Source organism: Eleutherodactylus coqui, chromosome 5, assembly GCF_035609145.1.
Source record: "Eleutherodactylus coqui strain aEleCoq1 chromosome 5, aEleCoq1.hap1, whole genome shotgun sequence".
NCBI classification, from domain to species: domain Eukaryota; kingdom Metazoa; phylum Chordata; class Amphibia; order Anura; family Eleutherodactylidae; genus Eleutherodactylus; species Eleutherodactylus coqui.
This window is the reverse complement of record NC_089841.1, coordinates 134,397,549-134,419,424: the sequence shown is the minus strand read 5'-3', so window position 1 is coordinate 134,419,424 and position 21,876 is coordinate 134,397,549. Positions and strand designations below refer to the sequence as shown.

The 21,876-nt window shown below is 43.2% G+C and overlaps 1 protein-coding gene across 1 annotated transcript in view; it reads left to right on the top strand.

Moving 5' to 3' along the window:
- CCDC60 (coiled-coil domain containing 60) overlaps nucleotides 1-21,876 on the top strand; it is a 182,410-nt gene that overhangs the window by 85,900 nt on the left and 74,634 nt on the right. The window contains exons 2-3 of the mRNA XM_066603197.1: nucleotides 9,452-9,541; nucleotides 11,442-11,524. Of these exons, the coding sequence (XP_066459294.1) occupies nucleotides 9,452-9,541; nucleotides 11,442-11,524 (173 nt within the window). The remainder of the gene's footprint in view (nucleotides 1-9,451; nucleotides 9,542-11,441; nucleotides 11,525-21,876) is intronic.

Genomic DNA, 21,876 nt, shown 5'->3' with positions numbered 1-21,876 from the left:
CATGATAGACAGACCGCTATTTCTTATATTTAGAAACCCTCTTGAGACCGGAGTTGTACCACTGGATTGGCGTATTGCCAATGTGGTTTCAATATACAAAAAGGGGTCAAGAAGGGAGCCTGGTAGCTACAGGCCAGTAAGTCTCACTTCAATAATTGGAAAAATATTTGAGGGGTTTCTGAGCATGCCATCCTGGAATACCTCAAGGAAAACAACAACATAACTCCTCATCAGCATGGGTTCATGAGGGATTGATTGTGTCAGGCCATTTTGATCAGCTTCTAGAATGAATTAAGTTCTAGGCCGGATCTGGGAGAGTCTATTGTTCTTGTATATGTTTTTTCTAAAGCATTTGACACTGTGCTGCATAATAGGCTGATATATAAAATGAGACAGCTCGGACTGGGCAAAAACATGTGTAGTTGGGTTAAGAACTGGCTTGGAGATAGAAAGCAGAGGGTGGTAATAAATCGATCACACTCTGACTGGGCCACCGTTGCTAGTGGGGTCCCACAGGGTTCAGTACTGGTCCCATTTTGTTCAATATATTTATCAATGACCTTATAGAAGCACTGCACACCAAAATATGGATAGTTGCAGACAATATGAAATTATGCAAGGTAATTAAGACAAAGGAGGACAATGTACGGCTACAAATGGACCTAAATAAGCTGGGGGCTTGGGTAGATATAGGGCAAATAAAGTTCAATATTGATTAGTGGAAGGTTATGCACATCTGCAGAAGAAACAGATGTCAACAATATACACTAAATGGGGTGCTGCTAAGGAAAAGTTATACGGAAAAAGGCCTGGGGGCACTAGTTGACTGTAGACTTAACTGGAGCAATCAATGCCAGTCAGCTGTTGCAAAAGCAAAAAAAGGCTTGGGGTGCATTAAAAGAGGTATAGGGGCGAGGGCCGAGAACATTATTCTTCCACTATATAAGACACTTGTCAGGCCCCACATGGAATACTGTGTACAGTTGGTTGTTTTTTTTGGAAAGTTTGGTAGTGTTTAACAGATTAGCATTAATTGTGAAAACGTGTCTCTAAAAATTACCAAAGAAGTATTTAGTCAACTAAATTTTATCTGCTAAAATGTAGGTGATAAATATTTAAAAACAAGTTAATTGTGGATACAATAACAAATAGATTTTATTGCAGAAGATAATTTTTGGGGGGAAGCAAGCAATAATACCATCTTTAATTATCATTCGATAGAAATGTACAACATATAAAGAACATGCAAGATACTCTTTAATGGTCAGAAGATGAATTAAAATGCAAGAACAATGAAATTCGACTAATAATAATGTTTGCCGCAATCAATGTGTGTCAATAATGGCTGCCTTGGGCCTAATGAGTGGACGCCAGTTTTGCAATATCTGGTTCTATCTTAGTCACCTGCAGTCTCAAGTCGCCCCTTACACATATCTGAAGTTTGTTTCTCGCTTTTGTCAGGAGCTGCTGAACCGCGCTGAAGCCCCTCTCCATTAAGTACGTAGATGAAAAAGCTAACATGAGCAACTTAACTTTCTGGCACAAGATAGGGTAGGAATTCTTTACCTTCACCCCAAAACATTTATAGCCCCATTGTTGGAAAAGTGCTTGGGCTTCGCTATCGTGTTGATCAACTGCTCTTGTAATCTGGGATGAAATTCTCCTGCGTCTGCTGAAAATGGATTGAGTGCCCAAGTTGGTATTTCCAGGGTACATAGATCATGAAACATCGTTTGCATGTCTTCTTTGGCTTGTTTGAGGTGTGAGCAAAAAAACGTCTCTAAATCTACATCTTGAATTTTGTCTCCGTCTTTGCATGCAATTTCTTGAAGACTCAGAAACTGACAGAGCTCGTGTCAACTCAGGTTATTGGTATGAAGGTCCAGTTTGGCAATGAAGGAAGAGATTATACCTTTAGCCTTAATGAAATTAATTTTGTCTCCTTGTAGCTTTGTGTTGACCTCGTTGAGCTTGTCAAATATGTCTGCAAGATAGGCAATGTCAAGACGTCGTAGTTCGATTGCATCACAAAGGCTTGGGTCAATCGGCCAAAGAAACTTGACTACTGTGTCAAAAAGTTCGTAGAAGCATTGTAAGCACTTTCCTCTTGGCAGCCACCTCACTTCGGTGTGTTGGAGTAGACGTTTAAATTCTTTGTCATGATGACAGAGCTTGCGGAAAAGATGTTCATTCACAGAGTGTGCTTTTGTCTTGTTAACAGCATTAATTACATAGTGCAGAGAAACAAGCAATCTCTCACATAAATGTTTAGCAATAAGGTGCTGCCGATGGATCACACAGTGGATTGCCATTATGCCAGGTATATCAGACTTTAAATGGGCTATATATTCACGATATTGACCAATCATGAATGCAGCTCTATCAGTTGCACAAACAAGTACATTTGTTAAAAGGATGTTTTTTTTTTCTTGCACTCTTTTGTATATAGAGGAGCCTTTTGTGTCTGTAGTTAAATTTCTGGTAAACAACAGTTCCTCCACTACCTCTTCATTACAATTAATGAAACAAACATAAGCTAGCAGCAATTCTAAATTGTCTCTAACCATTGACTCGTCAATTTGCATTGCAAATTCTGAGTTTTTTAATTCTTTCAAAAGCGTTTCTTCCACATCAGCAACCATCTCATCAATTCTTGTTGAAACAGGGTCATTACTCAAAGGAATCAATTTCACCATGGCACACGCGTGAGGCGCCAGCATAGTACTGACAATCTCTTCAACTGTGGGTAACACAAGTGTTTCCTCAATAGTATGTGAATTGCCACATTGCTCTATTAATAAAGAGACTTTATCGAAGCAAGGAGGCCTTTGTCAGCATTGAGAGCAGATTTTCCAAATAGCTTGCCTACAGTACTGTGGTTCTCAAACTTTGACTTTAAACCTTGGAAAAATGAAATAAGCTTACACACTTTGTCTGAATGCATTTTTCCAAGGTGATCACTTAGTCTCGTAGGCTTCATAGCTCCATTCGAAAATGCCTCTTTACAAATGAGGCACAAGGGAAGTTGTCAGTTTGTATGAGAAGTAATGAATCCATATTTCAAGTATTTATTTGAATATTCATGGCATTTCTTCTCAGCCATTTTTATAATGTATGCTTCAAGAATGCACTTATACATCATATAATGATGTATGACTTTTATAACTCTGTGACTCCGCTACAGATCAATCACTGGATAACCTAAAAAACAACCTAACCCGCTGTATTCCATAATGTCGCTGATTGGCTGGAACTTTCAATTGTGTGGGTCTCTAAGAGTTGTAGTTTATATCAGTGTTCTGAGGACGTGGTGATGGCAAAATCAATCGAGGAGTTTAAGAGAGGACTAGATGCCTTTCTAGAGCGCTATGATAATACAGGATATAGACATTAAATAATCAGCGGGGTTGTTGGTCTGGGTCTGGGAGTCAGGTAGGAACTTTTAAACGTTGATCCAGGGATTATTCTGACTTCCATTATCGAGTCGGGAAGGAATGTTTTCCACCAAATAAGCTAATTGGCTTCTGCCTTATTGGTTTTTTTTTGCCTTCTTCTGGATCAACAAAAGGGGTGGATATAGGCTGAACCAGATGGATATTGTCTCCCTTCAGCCTAACATACTCTGTTACTAACTTCATACTGACGTGCGCGATATGGGGCTGTCAATCACTGCCCCATATCACGATCCCCAAGATGTGAATTCTTCAAGGATGCAAGGCGTTTTCATGTCAAAACAGCCTTGTATCCCTTTTGGAAGAAGCAGTCCTCAGCTACGGCTGTCAAAAGAATGGGGTTCATACATGTGCTTTTCGCAACGCACAAATCTCGCATGATTTTCTCATCAATGCGAAGGCAGCCTAAAGCCTCTGCTAAAAAGCTGAAGATGAAGAGGTATTTCTTCTTTCAGCTCAAAAACAAACAAAAACATATCTCTAAATCAACAACAGAATGGTTCCACCAGAAGAAGATTAAGGCCGCCTGCAGACGGCCGTGTCGGATCCGGCTGCCAGAATTCTCGCAGCCGAACCCGACCCGAGCGCCTGCAGAGAGCAGCACGTACTCGTCCGCGCCCCGCAGCTCCGGCTCTTTCATGTGCCGGCAGCCGGTGAGTGACGTTTCTGTGAGTTTGTTTGCCATGCGAGTTTTCGCGCGGACAAACCGCAGCCATCTGCATAGGATTGCGTTTGGCAGTTTCCACAGGCGGAAATGCTGCGGGAAATCCCGCCGCGGAATTTCTGCCCGTCTGCAGGCGGCCTAAAGTTATGGAATGGCTTAGACCTGAATTTGTTTGAAAATCTGGGGGTAGACCTGAATAGGTACACATGAGATGCCTTCACAATCTAACAGATTTGGCATGCTTTTGCAAGCTGATGAGGGCAAAAGTTGCAAAATCGAGATGTGCCATGCTGACACCTACTCACAAAGACTGAATGCTGTCATAAAGTCACAGGGTACATCAACAAAATATTAGTTTTAGGCCGGCTGCACACAGCCGTGACGGGCTCCGCCGCGGAGCCCGTCACGGCGCCCCCCAGGAGACCCCATACTTACCTGCAGATCCAGCGTCCTCGCTCCCGCATGACGCTTCCCCGCCCACCTCCGCCACATTATGTGACACGCCCACCGCATCACATGACGCGGCCGGCCATATCATATGACGCGGCGCCGGTGGGCGGGGAAGCGTTTTCACGCTATCTTCCGCTGTGCTACAGCGGAAGATAGCGTGAACAGACGGCTTCCATTGACTGCAATGGAAGCCGTCCGCGCGTACACCCGCGGCAAATAGAGCATGCCGCGGGTGAATTTACGGTGCAGAATTCCGCGGTGGAATTCCGCACTTGAGCACTGAGCTATTAGGTTCAATGGAACCTAATAGCTGCGGACAACGCAGCGGATTTCCGCCGCGAATTACGCGGCGGAAATCCGTTCTTGGGAAGGAGGCCTTAGAGTGTACATATTTATGCAACCACAGTATTTTGTTTATATTTCCACTCTAAAAGATTTCAGCTTGTTTTCCAATGGAATTGAACAGATAACGTGTTAAGGTGTGCAGCTGGGGTCTGTTGTTCTACATGGGTTTTTAGCAGCACAGCTCCACAGGTGGGGATTTCTCCAGCCTGCCAATCCACCAGGTCTCAGACCCCTGTGTGTTAGATGCCTGTGTCTCTGGAGGCCCCTCTTTAATGAGGAGATACTGTTGTATGCTCCAGGCAGCCAATCCCCCAGGTCTGTGGCTCATATACACCAGCTCCTCTGCTAGAGGTTGCTGGGCTTTTCTTTGTTTGTTCAGTCTGTTCAGGGGAACAGTGCCTTGTTCCTGCATGTCTGTACAGGGTGCCGGACGTGTGGTGTGAACAGTTCTGTTCAGGGTGCATGGTCCTCTGTGTTGTATGCAAATCCTTGGTGTGTTGGTATGAGCTGCATTCAGCCCTGATGTTTTCTTTGTCATCTAGGTAGCTCACTAGGTTCCAGAGCTGGGCCGTCCCTGTCAGGATGATCAGCCCGCATGCATGCAGGTTTCATGTGGAAGTTGTCTCGTTAAAGTAGGGACCTGTAAACAATGAGGAACCTTTAGAGTGGGCTTAAGTATCTTGGCCAAAACATGAACTAATACCTTGTACATTCTGTAGTTATTCCATCTGACTATGTGTGCAGGTATGCTGGTGAGTGTTTTGAATATTTGTTATATCATGAGTTATATCTGTTTCTTAGTTATGTCCACTGTTTCCGAATTCCGTTGGAGTTTCGCCAGTTCGTGAGTATGAATGACATAACATTACGGGTCATATTGAAAGTGGAGATGATTTATCTTGGTTGGATTTTTTTAACATGACAAAAACATGGCATTTTAACAAGGGTGTGTAAGTCTGCTCTGCCTCTTTATATTCGCTGTACTCAGACCTTGAAGATGCTCCTGTTTTATATCTCTACCATTCTCAACAAAGATTTTACAAAGTAGTCAATGCAACTCATGTACTAAATTGCCTCATACTCGCATACGGATGCAATTTTAATGCAATGCGATTTTAAATTTTTTCCCATTGACATACCATGCGATTTTCACACACGTGCAATGCATTTTTCTAGCAAAACGCATCACATTCCTGGACCGATATCACGTGTCTCCATGTGAATACAGTCTTACGGTTATGTTGCGAAAGAGAACAAGTAAGAGGATATTTCTTTGTTATGGTCTACCCTGACATTCCCCTGTGATTGCAGAATATTACAGATCAGTTATAATCAGGGATAGTTATCCCTTATTCTGTAGAATATGCAAATAACTAGAGATAGACTCAGTGTAGCCCTGGCTGCAGAGCTATGTAGCTGGCCCCACTAACTTTTTGTCCCTTAGGATAACTTGGGGACCTGTTATGTGATTAAGTCAATGGTGGCTTACTGTATAGCTCTGCAGCCTCAGCATTGCTGTCTCTATCCTCATTTTTGTTCCCGTACTCACCTTGGTTCAGCTCTTTTTAGGTTCTGCTCTCAGAATTGTAAGTATGTTAACTGGGCGTTTCCCACCACTTGCTGTTAGTGGGTAACATTGGACTGTCAATCAAATCAGACACTGGTGGAAGTCGGAGCTAAGAAGAGCTTGTCCAGGTAGAAGAGAGTATGGGGAAAAAGAACAGCAATAGAGTCAGAGCTATTGTATGCAGCCAGACCTGCTGACTTTACCCCATGAGAGATCCTCTTAAGGTCACTTACTGATTGCAGTATTTTGGTCAGTATTTTGTATACATATATGTAAGCTAAAACAAGAAGCGAGGCAAAAACACAAATAGGTTACAAACTTTCCATTGTACTTTTTTTTCTTTGTAGATTTAACTCCTGGTTTTGTCTTAAAATACTGATGCAAAATACTGATCAAATATTGCAGTGTGAAGGGGCCTGAATCACCTGGGCCTGTCACATACCCACCAAAAATGTAGCACAACACTGCCATACTTGTTCTTCAATGTGCTTTATTGAAATTTTCCAAAACCAAAAGAAACCATATAGAATATAAAAAGGTGCATTTTCAATCAGGTGGAAGTAATTGGAATTATTGTGCCTTCCAAAAGCAAATGGAAACTTTCATTTCCCCTAGTTGTTGATAATAATGCAGAAGTTAAAAGGACATTAACTTTTCACATAACTTATGCTCAACTAACACCCTATATGTGTAGATCATCAATCTAGTAATATACTTGCATTAAACTTTTTTTTACCTCTGCAAATCAAGCCTGCTACTAGGGGTCTCCATTCCAACACCTTTGCAATCCACTGCCTGTTGTTAGGCATTTGGCTTCTCTAATAACAGGGGCATGGGGGCACTGCTAGTTACAGCATCCAACAGAGGGGCAGACATTCAGATGCTGCCTTGCATCTATTTAAGACAGCATGGGAAATGTGGGAGAGGAGTTCCGTACTTGCAGAATGGCTGGATTAGGGCACTCCGCAACTTGTAAATGAATTGCAAGTTAGAAGCAGGAAAACCTACATGGAAAACTGAATTGATGGAGCTCAAACTCGGTGTAAAGAGCAACAAAGCTAGTGAAGATGTGAGCTGTTTTTACAAACTTTCTAAAAACTCAGATACACTTTAAGGTGAACAATGTTGTTTTTTTTCCCTTTTATGCTTCATTAAAGATTTGCTGTCCATAAGGACACATTAGTGAATGAATTTGCAAGGATGAAGATTCATTTACAGTTAAATTAACAGAATAACAGGCAAAGTGATCCTCCTGTGTTATTTTATAGCCCAGATAACCGAGTGAAGTGGGCAAATCCTTTTGCTCATATTTATCCACAAGTAATAAATGTCAGATATCTTTACCAAACCCTTTTAAGTAGCGGACCCCAGTATGAGCCTCCCAGTCTCTTTGAAGACGTAAATATGAGGGTCCTTAGGCTGTATTTATAATATTTAATAACTAAGATTTCTAGCATCCATTTAGTGGTTATAGTAAGAGGAGTTAATAGCGACCAAGTTGACCCGCTCTTGTGAATAGAAATGAAACAAACAGTGGATATTTCTTATCTCTCTACGCAGATATTCCAAGGAGAGTTAAATACTTCTTTATAATCTCTCTGAACTGTTATGATGAAAGTTATTTTCCTACAAAACCATGATGTACTTCTCATCATACACAGCGTTTTGGAATGAAAACTCCACCGATAATCCAAGAGCGCTTACAAATAACGCAAAGCGTTTGAGGGGCTGATAAGATCTATTAATTTGATTAAAAGCTATTTTTCACTGGGTTAATGGTGCATTTATTGCTGGCGTCCATGCTCAGTCATATGGCTAATGGGAGCTCAGAGAGGCAGGCAGACTGTGTACATATTTATCGCATGCATTCATATCTTGCAATTAGAACGCCAGGTCACACCAGCAGAAAATAAATACAGCAAAAGAAATGAGTTCTACTGCCACCTAATGACTGAATGATGTAACTTCATTACAAATACTCCAGTATTGGAGATGCGGATTCTTCCCAGAAAATACAGTAAATCTAAATACAGTGACACCTCTCCAACAGATCCCCTATTTCAGAAGACCACCCCTTTGACGAGACAGGAGTTTCAGTTCCATTATATACTACTGGCCATGTTCTTTGAGAAGACCACACCTCTAAGAGACCATTTTTAATGCCATTTTGGGTGGTCGTCTCAAAGAGATGTCAATGTATTTCTTTCTATCATGACTGTAATAGCATCTAAGATGCTCCTGGAATTCTTACATCGGTGTCTGCATGGATTTGCTTTTTATTTTTCCAGGTTTTTAAGTAAAGTGTAGAACTTATTTCCTTGCCGCCGCTTGTCAGCAGAATAACAAGCTGTTGTTTATAGATAATGTGTCATCTTTCACAGAAACAGCTGTAGTTTGAAAACTGTTTTAGATTAGATACTCGTAAGAAAACATTTTTTTTAAGTGATTCCTGTTCTTTCATTTTCCAGACAGTTTATTACTATTATCATTATGACTGCTATTATTGCTGTGGGTCCTCACTCTATAAAATTACTGTGTTAGGTCGCCTGCACACGAGCGGAAATCCCGCGCGGGATTTCCCGCGGGATTTCCGCCGCTGAAAGTTTGCATAGGAGTGCATTAAAATACGCACTCCTATGCAGACGGCCGCGGTTTGGCCGTGCGAAATCTCGCGCGGCAAACAAACCGCGGCATGTCCTAATTTTCTGCGGGGCACGCACTCACCCGGCCGCCGGCTCCGGTCTGCGCATGCGCCGGCTGCGCGGCAGCCGGCACATCAAAGAGCCGGGGCCGCCAGGCGCGGGTGAGTACGCGCTCGTCCCTGCAGGCGCTCGGGTCGGATCACTCGGCAAGAATTCTCGCTGCCGGATCCGACCCGCTCGTCTGCAGGCGGCCTTATTTGCCACTGAATAATTCTGTGGTTTTATTTATTTTATTATTTCTTCTAAATATATTTATAAACTGTATTTCCAGGATACAAAACATGAAGAGATTGACGCAGAGAAAGAAGTGCCTGAAGAAAACAGATCTGAAACTTCATCTAGTTCCTCACTGAACAGAAGGGTGAGGCACTGTGATTTTATTTCTTCTATAGACGAATTCATATGTAGAGCTGTGTGCAGGAGTCGGGATAGCAGCACATGGGATAGCAGCACTATGGCTAGGGAGCAGCAGAGACTTTGTATGGAGAAACGTCCAATCCTAACACTTTACAGGATGTGGTCAAAGCAGCAATGGCATGCAAGAAGTTGACAGAAAGAGGGGCTCCTTCTGTCACCCAATGGACCCCGTCATGTGATCGTGGGGTACCAATGTGTTGCTATTTCACCTGGAGCATTGACAATGGCCTTCAAGTCTGCCATCTACAGTGGCCCATAAGGACATGTGAGAGCTAGGGCGTCATAGGCCAATGTAACATACTGCAATACTAAAGTAGGTAGGAGTAGAAGTCCATATGGAGGCTGTACAGAGCTGTAATCCTTACATTTATCTGGCTAAATATTTATTAGACCAGTAAAATAATTTTTCTTTCCTAATAGCTGGAGAAGCTTTTTTTCTCTGCCCAACACGAAGCTGGAAAATACGTCCTTGGTTTCCAGAGGTTACCTGCCCTTTCATAGGATGATGGTTTTGTGGTCTAGTTTCTGGTCTCGGGTCATATCTTTTCAAAGAACCAGGTGTCCAGAGTATAAATCTGCTAGTCTACAAGGTTCATTGGTTTTGTGCCTCTGAGACTGAAATAAAGGAATAAACGCATTTCCTGCTATAGGAACTGATGTATTCTCTAAAGGAGGGCAATTCAGCCAAGCCATTGTGATATGGGGCCTCAGCAGTGAACAAGTAAAGTACTTCCGTGCACCAGTAAATATCACTGTGTAGCCCCAACCAAATACCCCCAAGCAGAGCATATAATACTCCCCAAAAGCACCAAACGCCACAGTGCAGCCCAATACATTTTCCTAATGGCACCATATACCTGTCAGGGTTCCTTTGTCCCACACAGTGGCTTTTCTCCCTCAGCTACTGGTCTTGCTGGACAGCTCTTTCGCCAAATCCAATGTATCCAAAGTCCTTGCCTCTTGAGTTCTAGGCCTTGTTTTCCTGACTAGCCTCACTCTTGGACTTCCTATAAAAACCTAGCCTTTCCAGTCCCGTCTTGCAGGATTATTGTTCTTTTTTCTTAAGGCCCTTTTACATGGAAAGATTATCATTCAATGAATTGCTGGATTGAGCAGAATTGAACGATAATCATTCACTGTAAACATTACAGCTCTTGGAATCCAGTGATACAAGAAAACAGCAAACAAACTGTATAAATTTGGTATCGCCAGAAGCGCCCTGACCCAGAGAATCTAATGTTATCACATTATTTATTCTGCATTCTGATTGATGTTTGCACTGCAGTTTTTTTTTCTTTTTTATTGAAATAAGATATTTTACTGTAATTTGAAGAGAAGGCATTAAAAACCATGTTGGAACTGCGGCAAACACAGTACATAAGAACCCAATCTTGGAGATTTCCTGTGTTTGCTGCTTAGAATCTGTATTTGCATAGTGTTCTGCTATGCATATGAATTGGTGAGATTTTACATACAAACTACAGACATACGGAAGTTATTTTTCTCTCAAATTCATAGAGAACCTGTGAGAAACAAAATTGTGGCCGGTTCCATGGCATGCCATATTACAGTGCCATATGGAGGCAGCAGCATACAGAATGCTTATGGTGCCAGAATTTGATAGTGTAGGACCTTTGAATGGCACCGTACAAGCCCCATGCTTTGCCATGGTCTGCTAAGCAGCAAAGCAGTCTTTTGCATGTGCAAAAATCTCAAAATATTGTCATTTTTTTTATTAGAGTTGCTTTTCCAGATTTCAGATACTCTCAGCAGTTACACTTTATTCCTTTCTCTTATAGAAAATACTTTGTTGTGATCTAAACTATAGTTTCCTTTTCTTTAAGACTGCATCTTCTGCATCCTCTGTGTATCTGAGGCATAGAAAAAAGGACACAAGCACCTTTAATAAAGAGCTTTACCATACCAGGTAAAGTAATCGTACAAATGTTTCCCAGTAGACTATTGTGTAGAACTTCACCATATTTCATTCTTATACTGTATATTATTATCTACATGTTATTTATTTTGCATATAGTGCAGTGCAACACTAGAATAGCCAAATGCATTTACTAATCTCCTTTGTGTAGAAGAAAGATTTATTTTTATTGTTTAACTATTCCCACCTGCGGAAATTGGGATTTCATATGTATTTTGACTTCCCCACTGAACTCAATGGAGAAAATCTGCAACAAATCCCAAACCAATCCACAGCAGAAATTGACACACTGCCGATTTTAAATTCACACGGCAGGTCAATAATTGCACTAATTTTGAGCAGGTTTTTTTACAATGTGTGTAAGACCTTTGTTAAAATCTAATCCACTATGCTGCTACTATAGTATACTGTGGATTTGCCACATATAACGTCTGGATGGAAAATGCACAACATATGCGCCCTGTGTGAAAATACCCAAAGTCAAGCTGTTATTTATGCGTCTGTCCGCCTGTGTTTATCCGTCTATCCGCCTGCGTTTATGTGTCTATCCGCCTGCATCTATCCGTCTATCCGGCTGCGACTATTGGGCTGCGTCTATCCGTATATTGGGACAAAACTAAGCCTAAGATTTCTGTGGTTTCGTTTTCACCAGCAGTATTCTCTCCCGTTAATACTTGAAAATCTAGGACTTCCCCTATGAATACTATGTGTGTGAAAGATCGGGCAGCCGCCGTATTACCACCATTTGTTTTGTTTCTTACAGTTGCTCCTACAGCGGTGTTTGTGTGTATGTATGTGTATATATATTACACATATACGCACATCGCAATGCATTGTTCTTACAAGGCGCACTGCACTGGCAGACACACTCGCATATTTGAGATGCGAGATATTGGTCTGAGTTTCTCGGGGTGATATAGTCCTCACTTGTGTAAAATCAGCCACAGAGAATGAATTTAACATCATGAAAGACAATAAGCAATACATTGCCGTCTATTGTCAACATGCTATTATCCTGTCCCCCAAGTGTCAATGCATAATGCATCCCAAGTGGCAGCGTGCCCACCATATCACGTCTTGTATCCAAGCTAGAGGCGATACAACAGGGTCCTAGAACCTCCATGCCTGCCAGTATCACAGCTTGTATCCACGCTAGAGGCGGTACAACAGGGTACTAGAGCCTCCATGCCGGCCTGTATCACATCTTGTATCCAAGGTAAAGGTGGTACAAAAGGGAACTTGAGCCTCTATGCCTGTCTGTATCACATCTTGTATCCAAGCTAGAGGTGGTACAACGGGATACTAGAGCCTTCATGCCTGCCTGTATCACATCTTGTATCCAAGCTAGAGGTGGAACAGCAGGGTACTAGAGCCTCCATACCTGCCTGTATAGCATCTTGTATCCAAGCTAGAAGTGGTACAATGGGGTACTAGAGCCTCCATGCCCCCGTATCACGTCTTGTATCCAAGCTAAAGGCGGTAAAACAGGGTACTAGAGGCTCCATGCCCTCCTTATCACATCTCGTATCCAAGCTTGAAGCGGTACAACAGGGTACTGGAGCCTCCATGCCCGTCCATATCACATCTCTTATCCAAGCTAGAGGCGGTACTACAGGGTACTCGAGCCTCCATGCCCTCCATATCACATCTTGTGTCCAAACTAGAGCTGGTACAACAGGGTACTAGAGCCTCCATGCCTGCCAGTATCACATCTTGTATCCAAGCTAGAGGCAGTAGGACAGGGTACTAGAGCCTCCATGCCCCCTGTATCACGTCTTGTATCCAAGCTAGAGGCGGTAAAACAGGGTACTAGAGCCTCCATGCTGTCTGTATCACATCTTGTATCCAAGGCAAAGGTAGTACAAAAGGGAACTTGAGCCTCTATGCCTGTCTGTATCACATCTTGTATCCAAGCTAGAGGTGATACAACGGGATACTAGAGCCTTCATGCCTGCCTGTATCACATCTTGTATCCAAGCTAGAGGTCGAACAACAGGGTACTAGAGCCTCCATGCCTGCCTGTATCACATCTTGTATCCAAGCTAGAGGCGGTTCAACAGGGTACTAGAGCCTCCATGCTCTCGTATCACGTCTTGTATCCAAGCTAGAGGCGATAAAACATGGTACTAGAGCCTCCATGCTCCCCGTATCACATCTTGTATCCAAGCTAGAGGCAGTACAAAAGGGTACTAGAGGCTCCATGCCCGCCTGTATCACATCTTGTATCCAAGTTTGAAGCGGTACACGTCCATATCACATCTCTTATCCAAGTTAGAGGCGGTACTACAGGGTACTAGAGCCTCCATGCTGTCCGTATCACATCTTGTAGCCAAGCTAGAGGCGGTATAACAGGACATACATACATACATACAATAAGACCAGCTTTACACAGATGTAAGTGCAGTTGCGCACACTTTTGTGCACTTTTTTGTCTCTTTGAGGGCAGCTGCACACTGGTGTAAGCGCATGTACGCTCACTATCGTGGAGTGTACATGTCCTATGCAGTGTGTATATATGAGTGTATGTATATTTATATATCTATATGCATCTTGATATATATACACGCATAGATAAATGTATATATACATACACTCATACAATACATTGCATGGGGAATATCCCTGTTTTTACCATGTGGAGTGACTACTGTGAGGGGCTACCACGAGTGATTATTGTGAATGACTGCTGTGAGATTGCAAGGAAGATCTGGAAGCCCTTGGGAAATGTTGGGTGTTCAGAGACAGAGGCAGGGAGAAACACTAGCAGATTTTGGTAGACTGCAGACAGGACTGCAAGCTCTTATCACTGCACTGGATGGGCGGAAGTAGCTTTGTGAGGGTGGAAGTGGTCACCACAGCAAGGGGTGCTGGGAGATGACCTTCTAGCAAGAGGCGCTGAACATGTAAACAGAGCATGGAGGTGGAAAATGGAGCCTAGGTAAGTACTACTTCTGAAAAAAACATTTTGTATGTGTCATTTACAACAGCCTGTGCCGGCAGGGTGGATTTATTGGGGGGAAAAAATACAGATTGTAATGACAGAACCCCTTTAAGTAGTGTGGAGATTAAAGGCAGGTTAGAGATCTGGCCGAATCAGTTGGGTCAAGGGTGGTTTCTTTAGAAAAGGGGATATGATGGAATGTTTGAAGGAGGAGGGGAAAGAGGACAGAGAGAGGTTGAAGATGGTAGTGAGGTGGGTGATGACAGCCAGGAAGAGGGACCGGAGGAGATGTGAGGGGAGAGGGTTGCTGGCGCAAATGGTGGGGCGGGCAGCGGAAAGGCAGATGAGGAGATATGGTTGTTAATGGGGATGTAGAAGTCACAGAGGATGAGGGTTGGGAATTCGCAGGACAGGAAATGGTTAAGCCAGGCAGTGAAATGGTTCATGAACAGGGGGCGATAAATAACTGCGACACATAGAGAAAGAGTGAATGGAGGAGTCACAGCGTACGTACTTCTGAAAGACGAGAAGGTGAGGGAGGGACCTGGGGGAATAACTTGGAAGGTGCAATTGGGCTATAGGAGAACACCTACTCCTCCGACGCACCTGTCGTCTAATCTGGTGGTGTGGGAGAACTGCAGGCCATCATGGGACAATGCAGCAGGGGAGGCAGGATCGGACTGCTGTATCCAAGTATCGGTGAGGGTGAGTAGATTTAGGTGCTTGGTGGCGAAGGGGTCGTGGATGGTTGGGAGTTTGTTGCACATGGATTGGGAGTTCCAGAGGATGGAGCAGTGCGTGGAAGAGGAGAGGGATTCCCCATGGTCCCTGAGCTCTGCCATGTCACCATCATGTGATCAGTCACATGGTCTATGAGCTCCGCCCTGATCACATGGCAGTGACGTCATCACAGGTCCTTCATCCTTGCGCAATGAATGAGGGATTATAGGCAGACTACATCCCCCCAAACAAACCCTCGTGGCCTCAGTTGCTATGGATACACCAGTACTCGGTCTGGCAGCTTGTAGCTGGTTGTGAGAAAGCTGCACACTTGTGTGAAGAGTCCAATAAATGACACCTCACAAATGTCCACATACATAGCTGGTGGTGCATATTGACCAAGAACATTGAAGCATAGTCCTTCATCACTATCTTCACATGTCCTGAACGTGATATCATGTCATCTCAAGTGCTAATGCCACCAACACCAGTCCAGCCTTCATCTAATCGTCAATTTTTACCCAGTGTTGAAACAAACCGTCACTGTGGTTCAAACGTCACCACAGAGGGTTTAATGCCGCCGTGAAGCTAATGCAGCTTACATGACACAGCGGACAAGCCACGATTTCACCTCAGCCACCAGCTGAAGTTTGTAAACCTCTTGCAGCTGATATGCAAAAGCTACAAGTGAACATGTCTCCTCAGCAAGCTGCTGAAGTTCGTAAATCACTGTTTGCAATGTTCTGGAAAATTGTAAATAATGACAATAGCTTACTATTTGCACGGGAATCTTTGTACCAACTCCAATACTATTAAGTGGCGCATCACGCCACCAGAAATGCTGGTTGTATCCTTCTGAATGTTCACAGGTTTAAATGCTGCAGAATCGGTATTTCTATTTTGTACATTTACTGACATTTTCTTATTCATAGGTCTTTGCACTGTTCAGCAAAATTGCAAATAATGGCAATAGCTTACTATTTGCACGGAAACTCCAATCCCTTTTACTATATATTACATTAGTAAGTTGCCACCAGAAACACCAATACTATAAATAATACTAATAACTAGTCTTTACTGTATACACATCAGTGCGAGAAGCTAAAGAAGAGCCTGAAGGATCACTATCTGCAGGATTCATTACTGTAATGTTGGTGGCTGCAGAAGGCATATTCAGTCCACTGTGAAAGGCCCTTACACACTTTCAATTGCAAAAGGTGAAATCCACAGCAAACGATTGACATGTTACGGATTTCAAATCTGCAGCGCTTGTTAATTCTGTGGATTCCGTGCGCTATTTTTCCATACCATATGAATAACATTTGATACAATCTCATCCACATGGCTTCTTCTGCCAATTCTGCGGATTTTCTCATCAGAAATTAAGCACGACAAATCCACAGTGTTTTTACGTTATGTGTGAACATACCTTAATTAAACTTGGCTGAATACCACTTACATTTTGAAGAGTTGTGTCCACTGAGCACTACCTACCAAGCTGTGTACATTTTAGCTACGTCTCTTTACATCTAACCTATGTAAGGCACTGTTTGCTTCCTTCTCTTCCCTATTACCTTCTCCACTGAACGTGAGCAAGATGATCTACTCTACCAAGTCATCACATATCCACAGCAATACAAGGCCTCCCACACACTTGTGTTTTTTTGTGTTGACTTTTGATCAATCTGTGACAATTTTTTTGCTAACCTGAAACAAAATGACTTGTGACCTATCGCTCGTAGTCGTTCAGTGGCCATATTTACACTGAATGACTATGGTTTGAATACACTCTTTCGAGCGATTATTTGGCCAATAGTCTTCCCAAGTAATGGTACCTTCAGTTTAGCTGCTGGCCTTCCCTGCCTCTAGTACAGCATCCCCTGATGTCAATGTTACATTTCAGACAGGACACCCACCATCTTTATAAGTAGAGCTATTCTTTGAAGGAAAGATCTTCTTTAGAAAGCTCATGTATATACACGTAACTAGGAAATCCCCAGTTAAAGGGGTTGTCTCGCGAAAGCAAGTGGGGTTAAGCACTTCTGTATGGCCATATTAATGCACTTTGTAATATACATCGTGCATTAAATATGAGCCATACAGAAGTTATTCACTTACCTTTCCTGCGCTGGCGTCCCCGTCTCCATGGCTCCGTCTAATTTCAGCGTCTAATCTCCCGATTAGACGCGCTTGCGCAGAAGAGTCCATCTCCCATCTGTTCCAGCCTCCTGATAGGCTGGAATCGGCACATGTGACGGGGCGGAGCTACGCGATGACGCGTAGAAGGGGGCGGAGCCAGAATGCCGCTCGTGCCGGACCGAACAGATGGGAGAGGACCCTTCTGCACAAGCGCGTCTAATCGGGAGATTAGATGCTGAAATTAGACGGAGCCATGGAGACGGGGACGCCAGCGCAGGGGAGGTAAGTGAATAACTTCTGTATGGCTCATAATTAATGCACGATGTATATTACAAAGTGCATTAATATGGCCATACAGAAGTACTTAACCCCACTTGCTTTCGCGAGACAACCCCTTTAAGGGACGGAGTCCCCCTTTAACTGCTGATCACTGGAGGGCCTAGTAGCAGGACACTCTGATTAGTTTGTTGTCGGGTCTCTAATACAGAAAGTCTTCTTAAATTAAGATAAACTTATGCGACAGGCTGATACACAACCTGATATGTCAATAAACTGTGACAAAATCCATGCTGTTCTATCTGTATGGACGCTAGCGGGATATGGCCATTTCTGTAGTTAAGCACTACAGTATACAAGCACTACTGCAGTCCTTTAGATGTACGGTCTTTTAGTAGATGCTAATACTTTCAAGTCCTTTGTACTCTTTATTTTAGAAAATCTCAGAAAGTCATTTACTGAAAATGTCAGCGGATCCCGGCTTTTCACAGAGTCTGCTTGTTTTTAAGTTGATTGGCTCTTTCAGCTGAGGGTATTTCATTCTTTGCATAGTGATTTTGGTTGATAGAAAAATAATTATAGAGGGTTATTTGCTGAAGGGAAACATTTAAAAGCAGTTTTGGCATTTAAAACTTCCCCCTCCTAACGCGGATAAAAAAATTACTGAAAAATACTATAAAAATGCAAATGCTGTAAATGTTTAACATGGAATCTTCCAAAATAGCTTCAACCAAAAACACACATTATGCAGTGTTAACCCAACGTTTAAATATTGGTTGGATGGAAGTTTTGTTATAGTTAGGCCTTCATTAGGTGCGGTGGAGCCTTGTGCAGGAGGCAGTATGGTAACACACGTAGTTCCTGTACTACGGAGTGCTCTGTTTCAAACACCGCGCTAAGTAGGGTACAACGCCTCCATTCTAACGCCGCGATTTTTGAGTGCTGTCTGCTCTATTTTTGCACTTCTTAACACACCTCATCACCCATCATAATAATGAGTGCATTAAAAAATGTTTTACAATGCGTTAAAAAATGCTGCAGTTCTGAACGTGGCGTTTTGTGAACGCATGTGTGAGAGCAGCCATATGAACATTTGTGCCTGACTATCGGGCCATGTAGAAGGACTTTATTTTTAAGGATAGGCCGTCAATATTTGATTCCTGGAAAACCTCGTTAACACTTGGAGTAGAAGCTAAGCAAACTAGTAGATCTCTGACTAAGACCTCTTTGACACAAGCGTATACAATGTCACGCTGGCCACACGTGGCCGAAAATTGCAATAGTGAGGAATAGCTGAGATTCATTTGCAATATTAATTAGCATCTTCTCGTCCATTCACAAGAGTGTATCACGTGAAAAAAAAAGATAGCTGAAGCACAGAATTCCATTAGTGGGGAGAATGGCTTATATTAGATTAAATAGCTAAAATAGCGGCAGCTGTCTTCTTTTCTGAGCACCAGACGCAGGTAAACTCCCTCTCCCTTTTTTTTTTAGCTCCTATAGGAATCTATGAGAGCTTCCATCGTTTTTCGTCAAAAGATAGGTCATGACCTATCTTTTGACGCTACGAAAAAAAACGTCGACAAGAAACGGTCAGCAATTTGACGATTTTACGGCACGTTTTTTTTCACACACTGGAAGATTGCCCATGTGAATGAATGCATTGAAATCCAGTACTTCACATGGTAGCAATTTTTGCACAACGTTTTATCACAGCTAAATAGATGCGATAAAACACTCGTGTTATTGTACTTACCTAGCAGCCATGATCTGAGTCCCTCCCGGTGATCTGCAAAGTCCTGTAGTTCTGCCGTGCATCCTGCACTCCTCGGCCGCCGACAGAACATCACTTCCTGGTTGTGGGATGTGTTCAGCAAGCGAGGCTCTCGGCCAATGAATCCAGTGCTCGCTCAACCAACGCTCGCTAAACCAAGTTTATAAGCCAAAGACCCTTCTTCTGTTTGCAAAACAATTGTAATCAATATCTTTCTTTCTCCACATCCCGTTCCTGTATAACTCCCTTCATTTGTACTAGTTAGGGCTCCTTCACCCGAGTGTATGTGTTTGTACGTTTGCGCGCATGCGCTGTAAAATCGCGTGAATGAAGAAAAGACGCGATTAAGTGCAGAGCTTAATTAGCGTGTTCTCGTCCATTCACGCGACTAGGTGCAACGTATTAGCGGAAAAATATGCTGTAGCCTGGAAATCCCTCGCTAGGCATAAATCCTCAGAATGACTTCAGATGCCTAAATAGAGGCACCTGTAAGCTTTTCCCTGAGTTGGACGCTGCTAAACTGCCTCCCCTCCCTTTTTTCAGCTCCCATAGGAGATTATGGGAGCTGGCAGTGTATATTGTTCGAAAGATAGAGCAAGAACTCTCTTTTCCGGCAGTGTATAATTTTGGTCGCCGATTTTGGACGCGTATGTGCTATTTTTTAAGGGGGAACGTTTTTATGTGGCTTATCTGAACGAATACATTAGAAGCCAATGCTTTAGATAGTCCCGATTTTCGGCCACGTAAAAACGCTCGTGTGAATTAAGCCTCATGGTAGTTTCACATCTGCGCTCGGGGTTCCACTTTCCTGCTGTGTTCGGGGAACAGAAAGGGTAAATCCCTGTGGCCGGACAGCTCCATCTTAGGACGGAACCGAACAGTGTCAAATGGACCCCATTGACTATAATGGGGTCCATTTGCTGTCCGCCCATTCGCCTATATTTTAGCATGCAGCGCTTTTTCTTTCAGCATTTTGCGCTGGATCTAAGGCAAAGTCTCCTACTGGAGGTTCCAACACACAAAACTGGCTTTACTTATTTAGGAATACTTACTATTATGTAGTTGAATTCATTACATATTAATACACTTGTGTCTGTTCATAGTGTAGTGGTCCAGTGCATGCTTTCTTGGCTCCCTCCATAAAGTCATAGATGTCTCTTATATGGATGCTCTGTGCAAGACTGTTTTGTCATTCTGTAATGTGTATTGCACAGCTGCAGCGTGTGATGGGTTAATGCTTGCAAAGTATGAGCTGACAGTTTCTGTCCTGTCACATGGTATGAATGAAGGTATAAATGTGAGTGCTTGGGAAAGGGTGTCCATGTCTTCTGGAGTCAGATTGAGATGGTCCAACTACATCAGGGCACCTTCTGCCCTCGTGTAGTGAAGTATTGAAGAGGAAGAGCTGTTTCCCTGAGTGCTTATTGCTGTCATGAAGGAGTGAGCCAGAGAGAGAGAGAGCAAGTTGGGAGAAAAACTTTCTCAAGGCCCAGTGCAGAGGTATTTTTTTCTTTTTCCTTAACTGTTTACATCCAAGCGTCCTAAAGTCTGGGATTGCTGGGTGGAGGTACGCTTCTGCAGTTGTCATACATGCAGGCGTTCTGAAGTCTGGGATCGCTGTGTGGAGGTACTCATCTTCAAATCTGTCTGTATGTGTAATATATATATATATATATGTGTAATATATATATATATATATATATATATATATATATATATATAGTGAGACGGTGACCGGCAAGGTGCTGGAGGGCAGGTATGTGTCGCCTAGGATGCTCTCCTATGCTGCCTTGGGGAGCGCTTGGGCAGATACGTGCCACCGAGCAGCCTGGGCTCGGTGGAGGAAGCCGGCAGTATAGTGTTAGTAGCATTAAGCTACTAACACGTTGTAGTAAGTAAGTGGCTCCAAGCCGCATAATCTGGGCCGGCTTTTCCTGGAGTGACCAAAGTGAAGGGTGGGATGGTCACTCCCACGTACCAGGTGGGGCTGGTACCAGGCCTTATAAAGCCTGGGCCTACAGGGCCTAGAGAGAGAGCTGAGACCTTTGCAGGTCTGAGAGTCCTGGCTAGCTGTGTGCAGGAGCCATTTGGTTACCCGTATGTAGACAGGGACGCTACATGTTTAGCAAGTGCTCGGACGAGCAGGATTTACTTTGTTTGCCTGGAGTTAAGGCTTGTATTTTGCTTTATTTGCACTGAAATAAACCCAGGCGAAGCCTGGACTAAAGACTTTATCGCAAGTGTCACTGTCTCTGACTGCTTATGCCAGGTTGCTACCGATCCTAAACGCTAATCCCTCACAAATATATATATTTATCATTTTGCTTGCACTTGGAATACTGCTGATTTTTGCCTTGTATCGTTTGACGTTCTTACCAAGAGAAGTTATTCCAGGCCCTGACCATTCCCAGGAACCTGAGGTACTATACTTCTCTCTGTGGCTCATTTATTTCCCCGCCGTTATTCATTCTGGTGGGTTCCAGAATGGTGGAC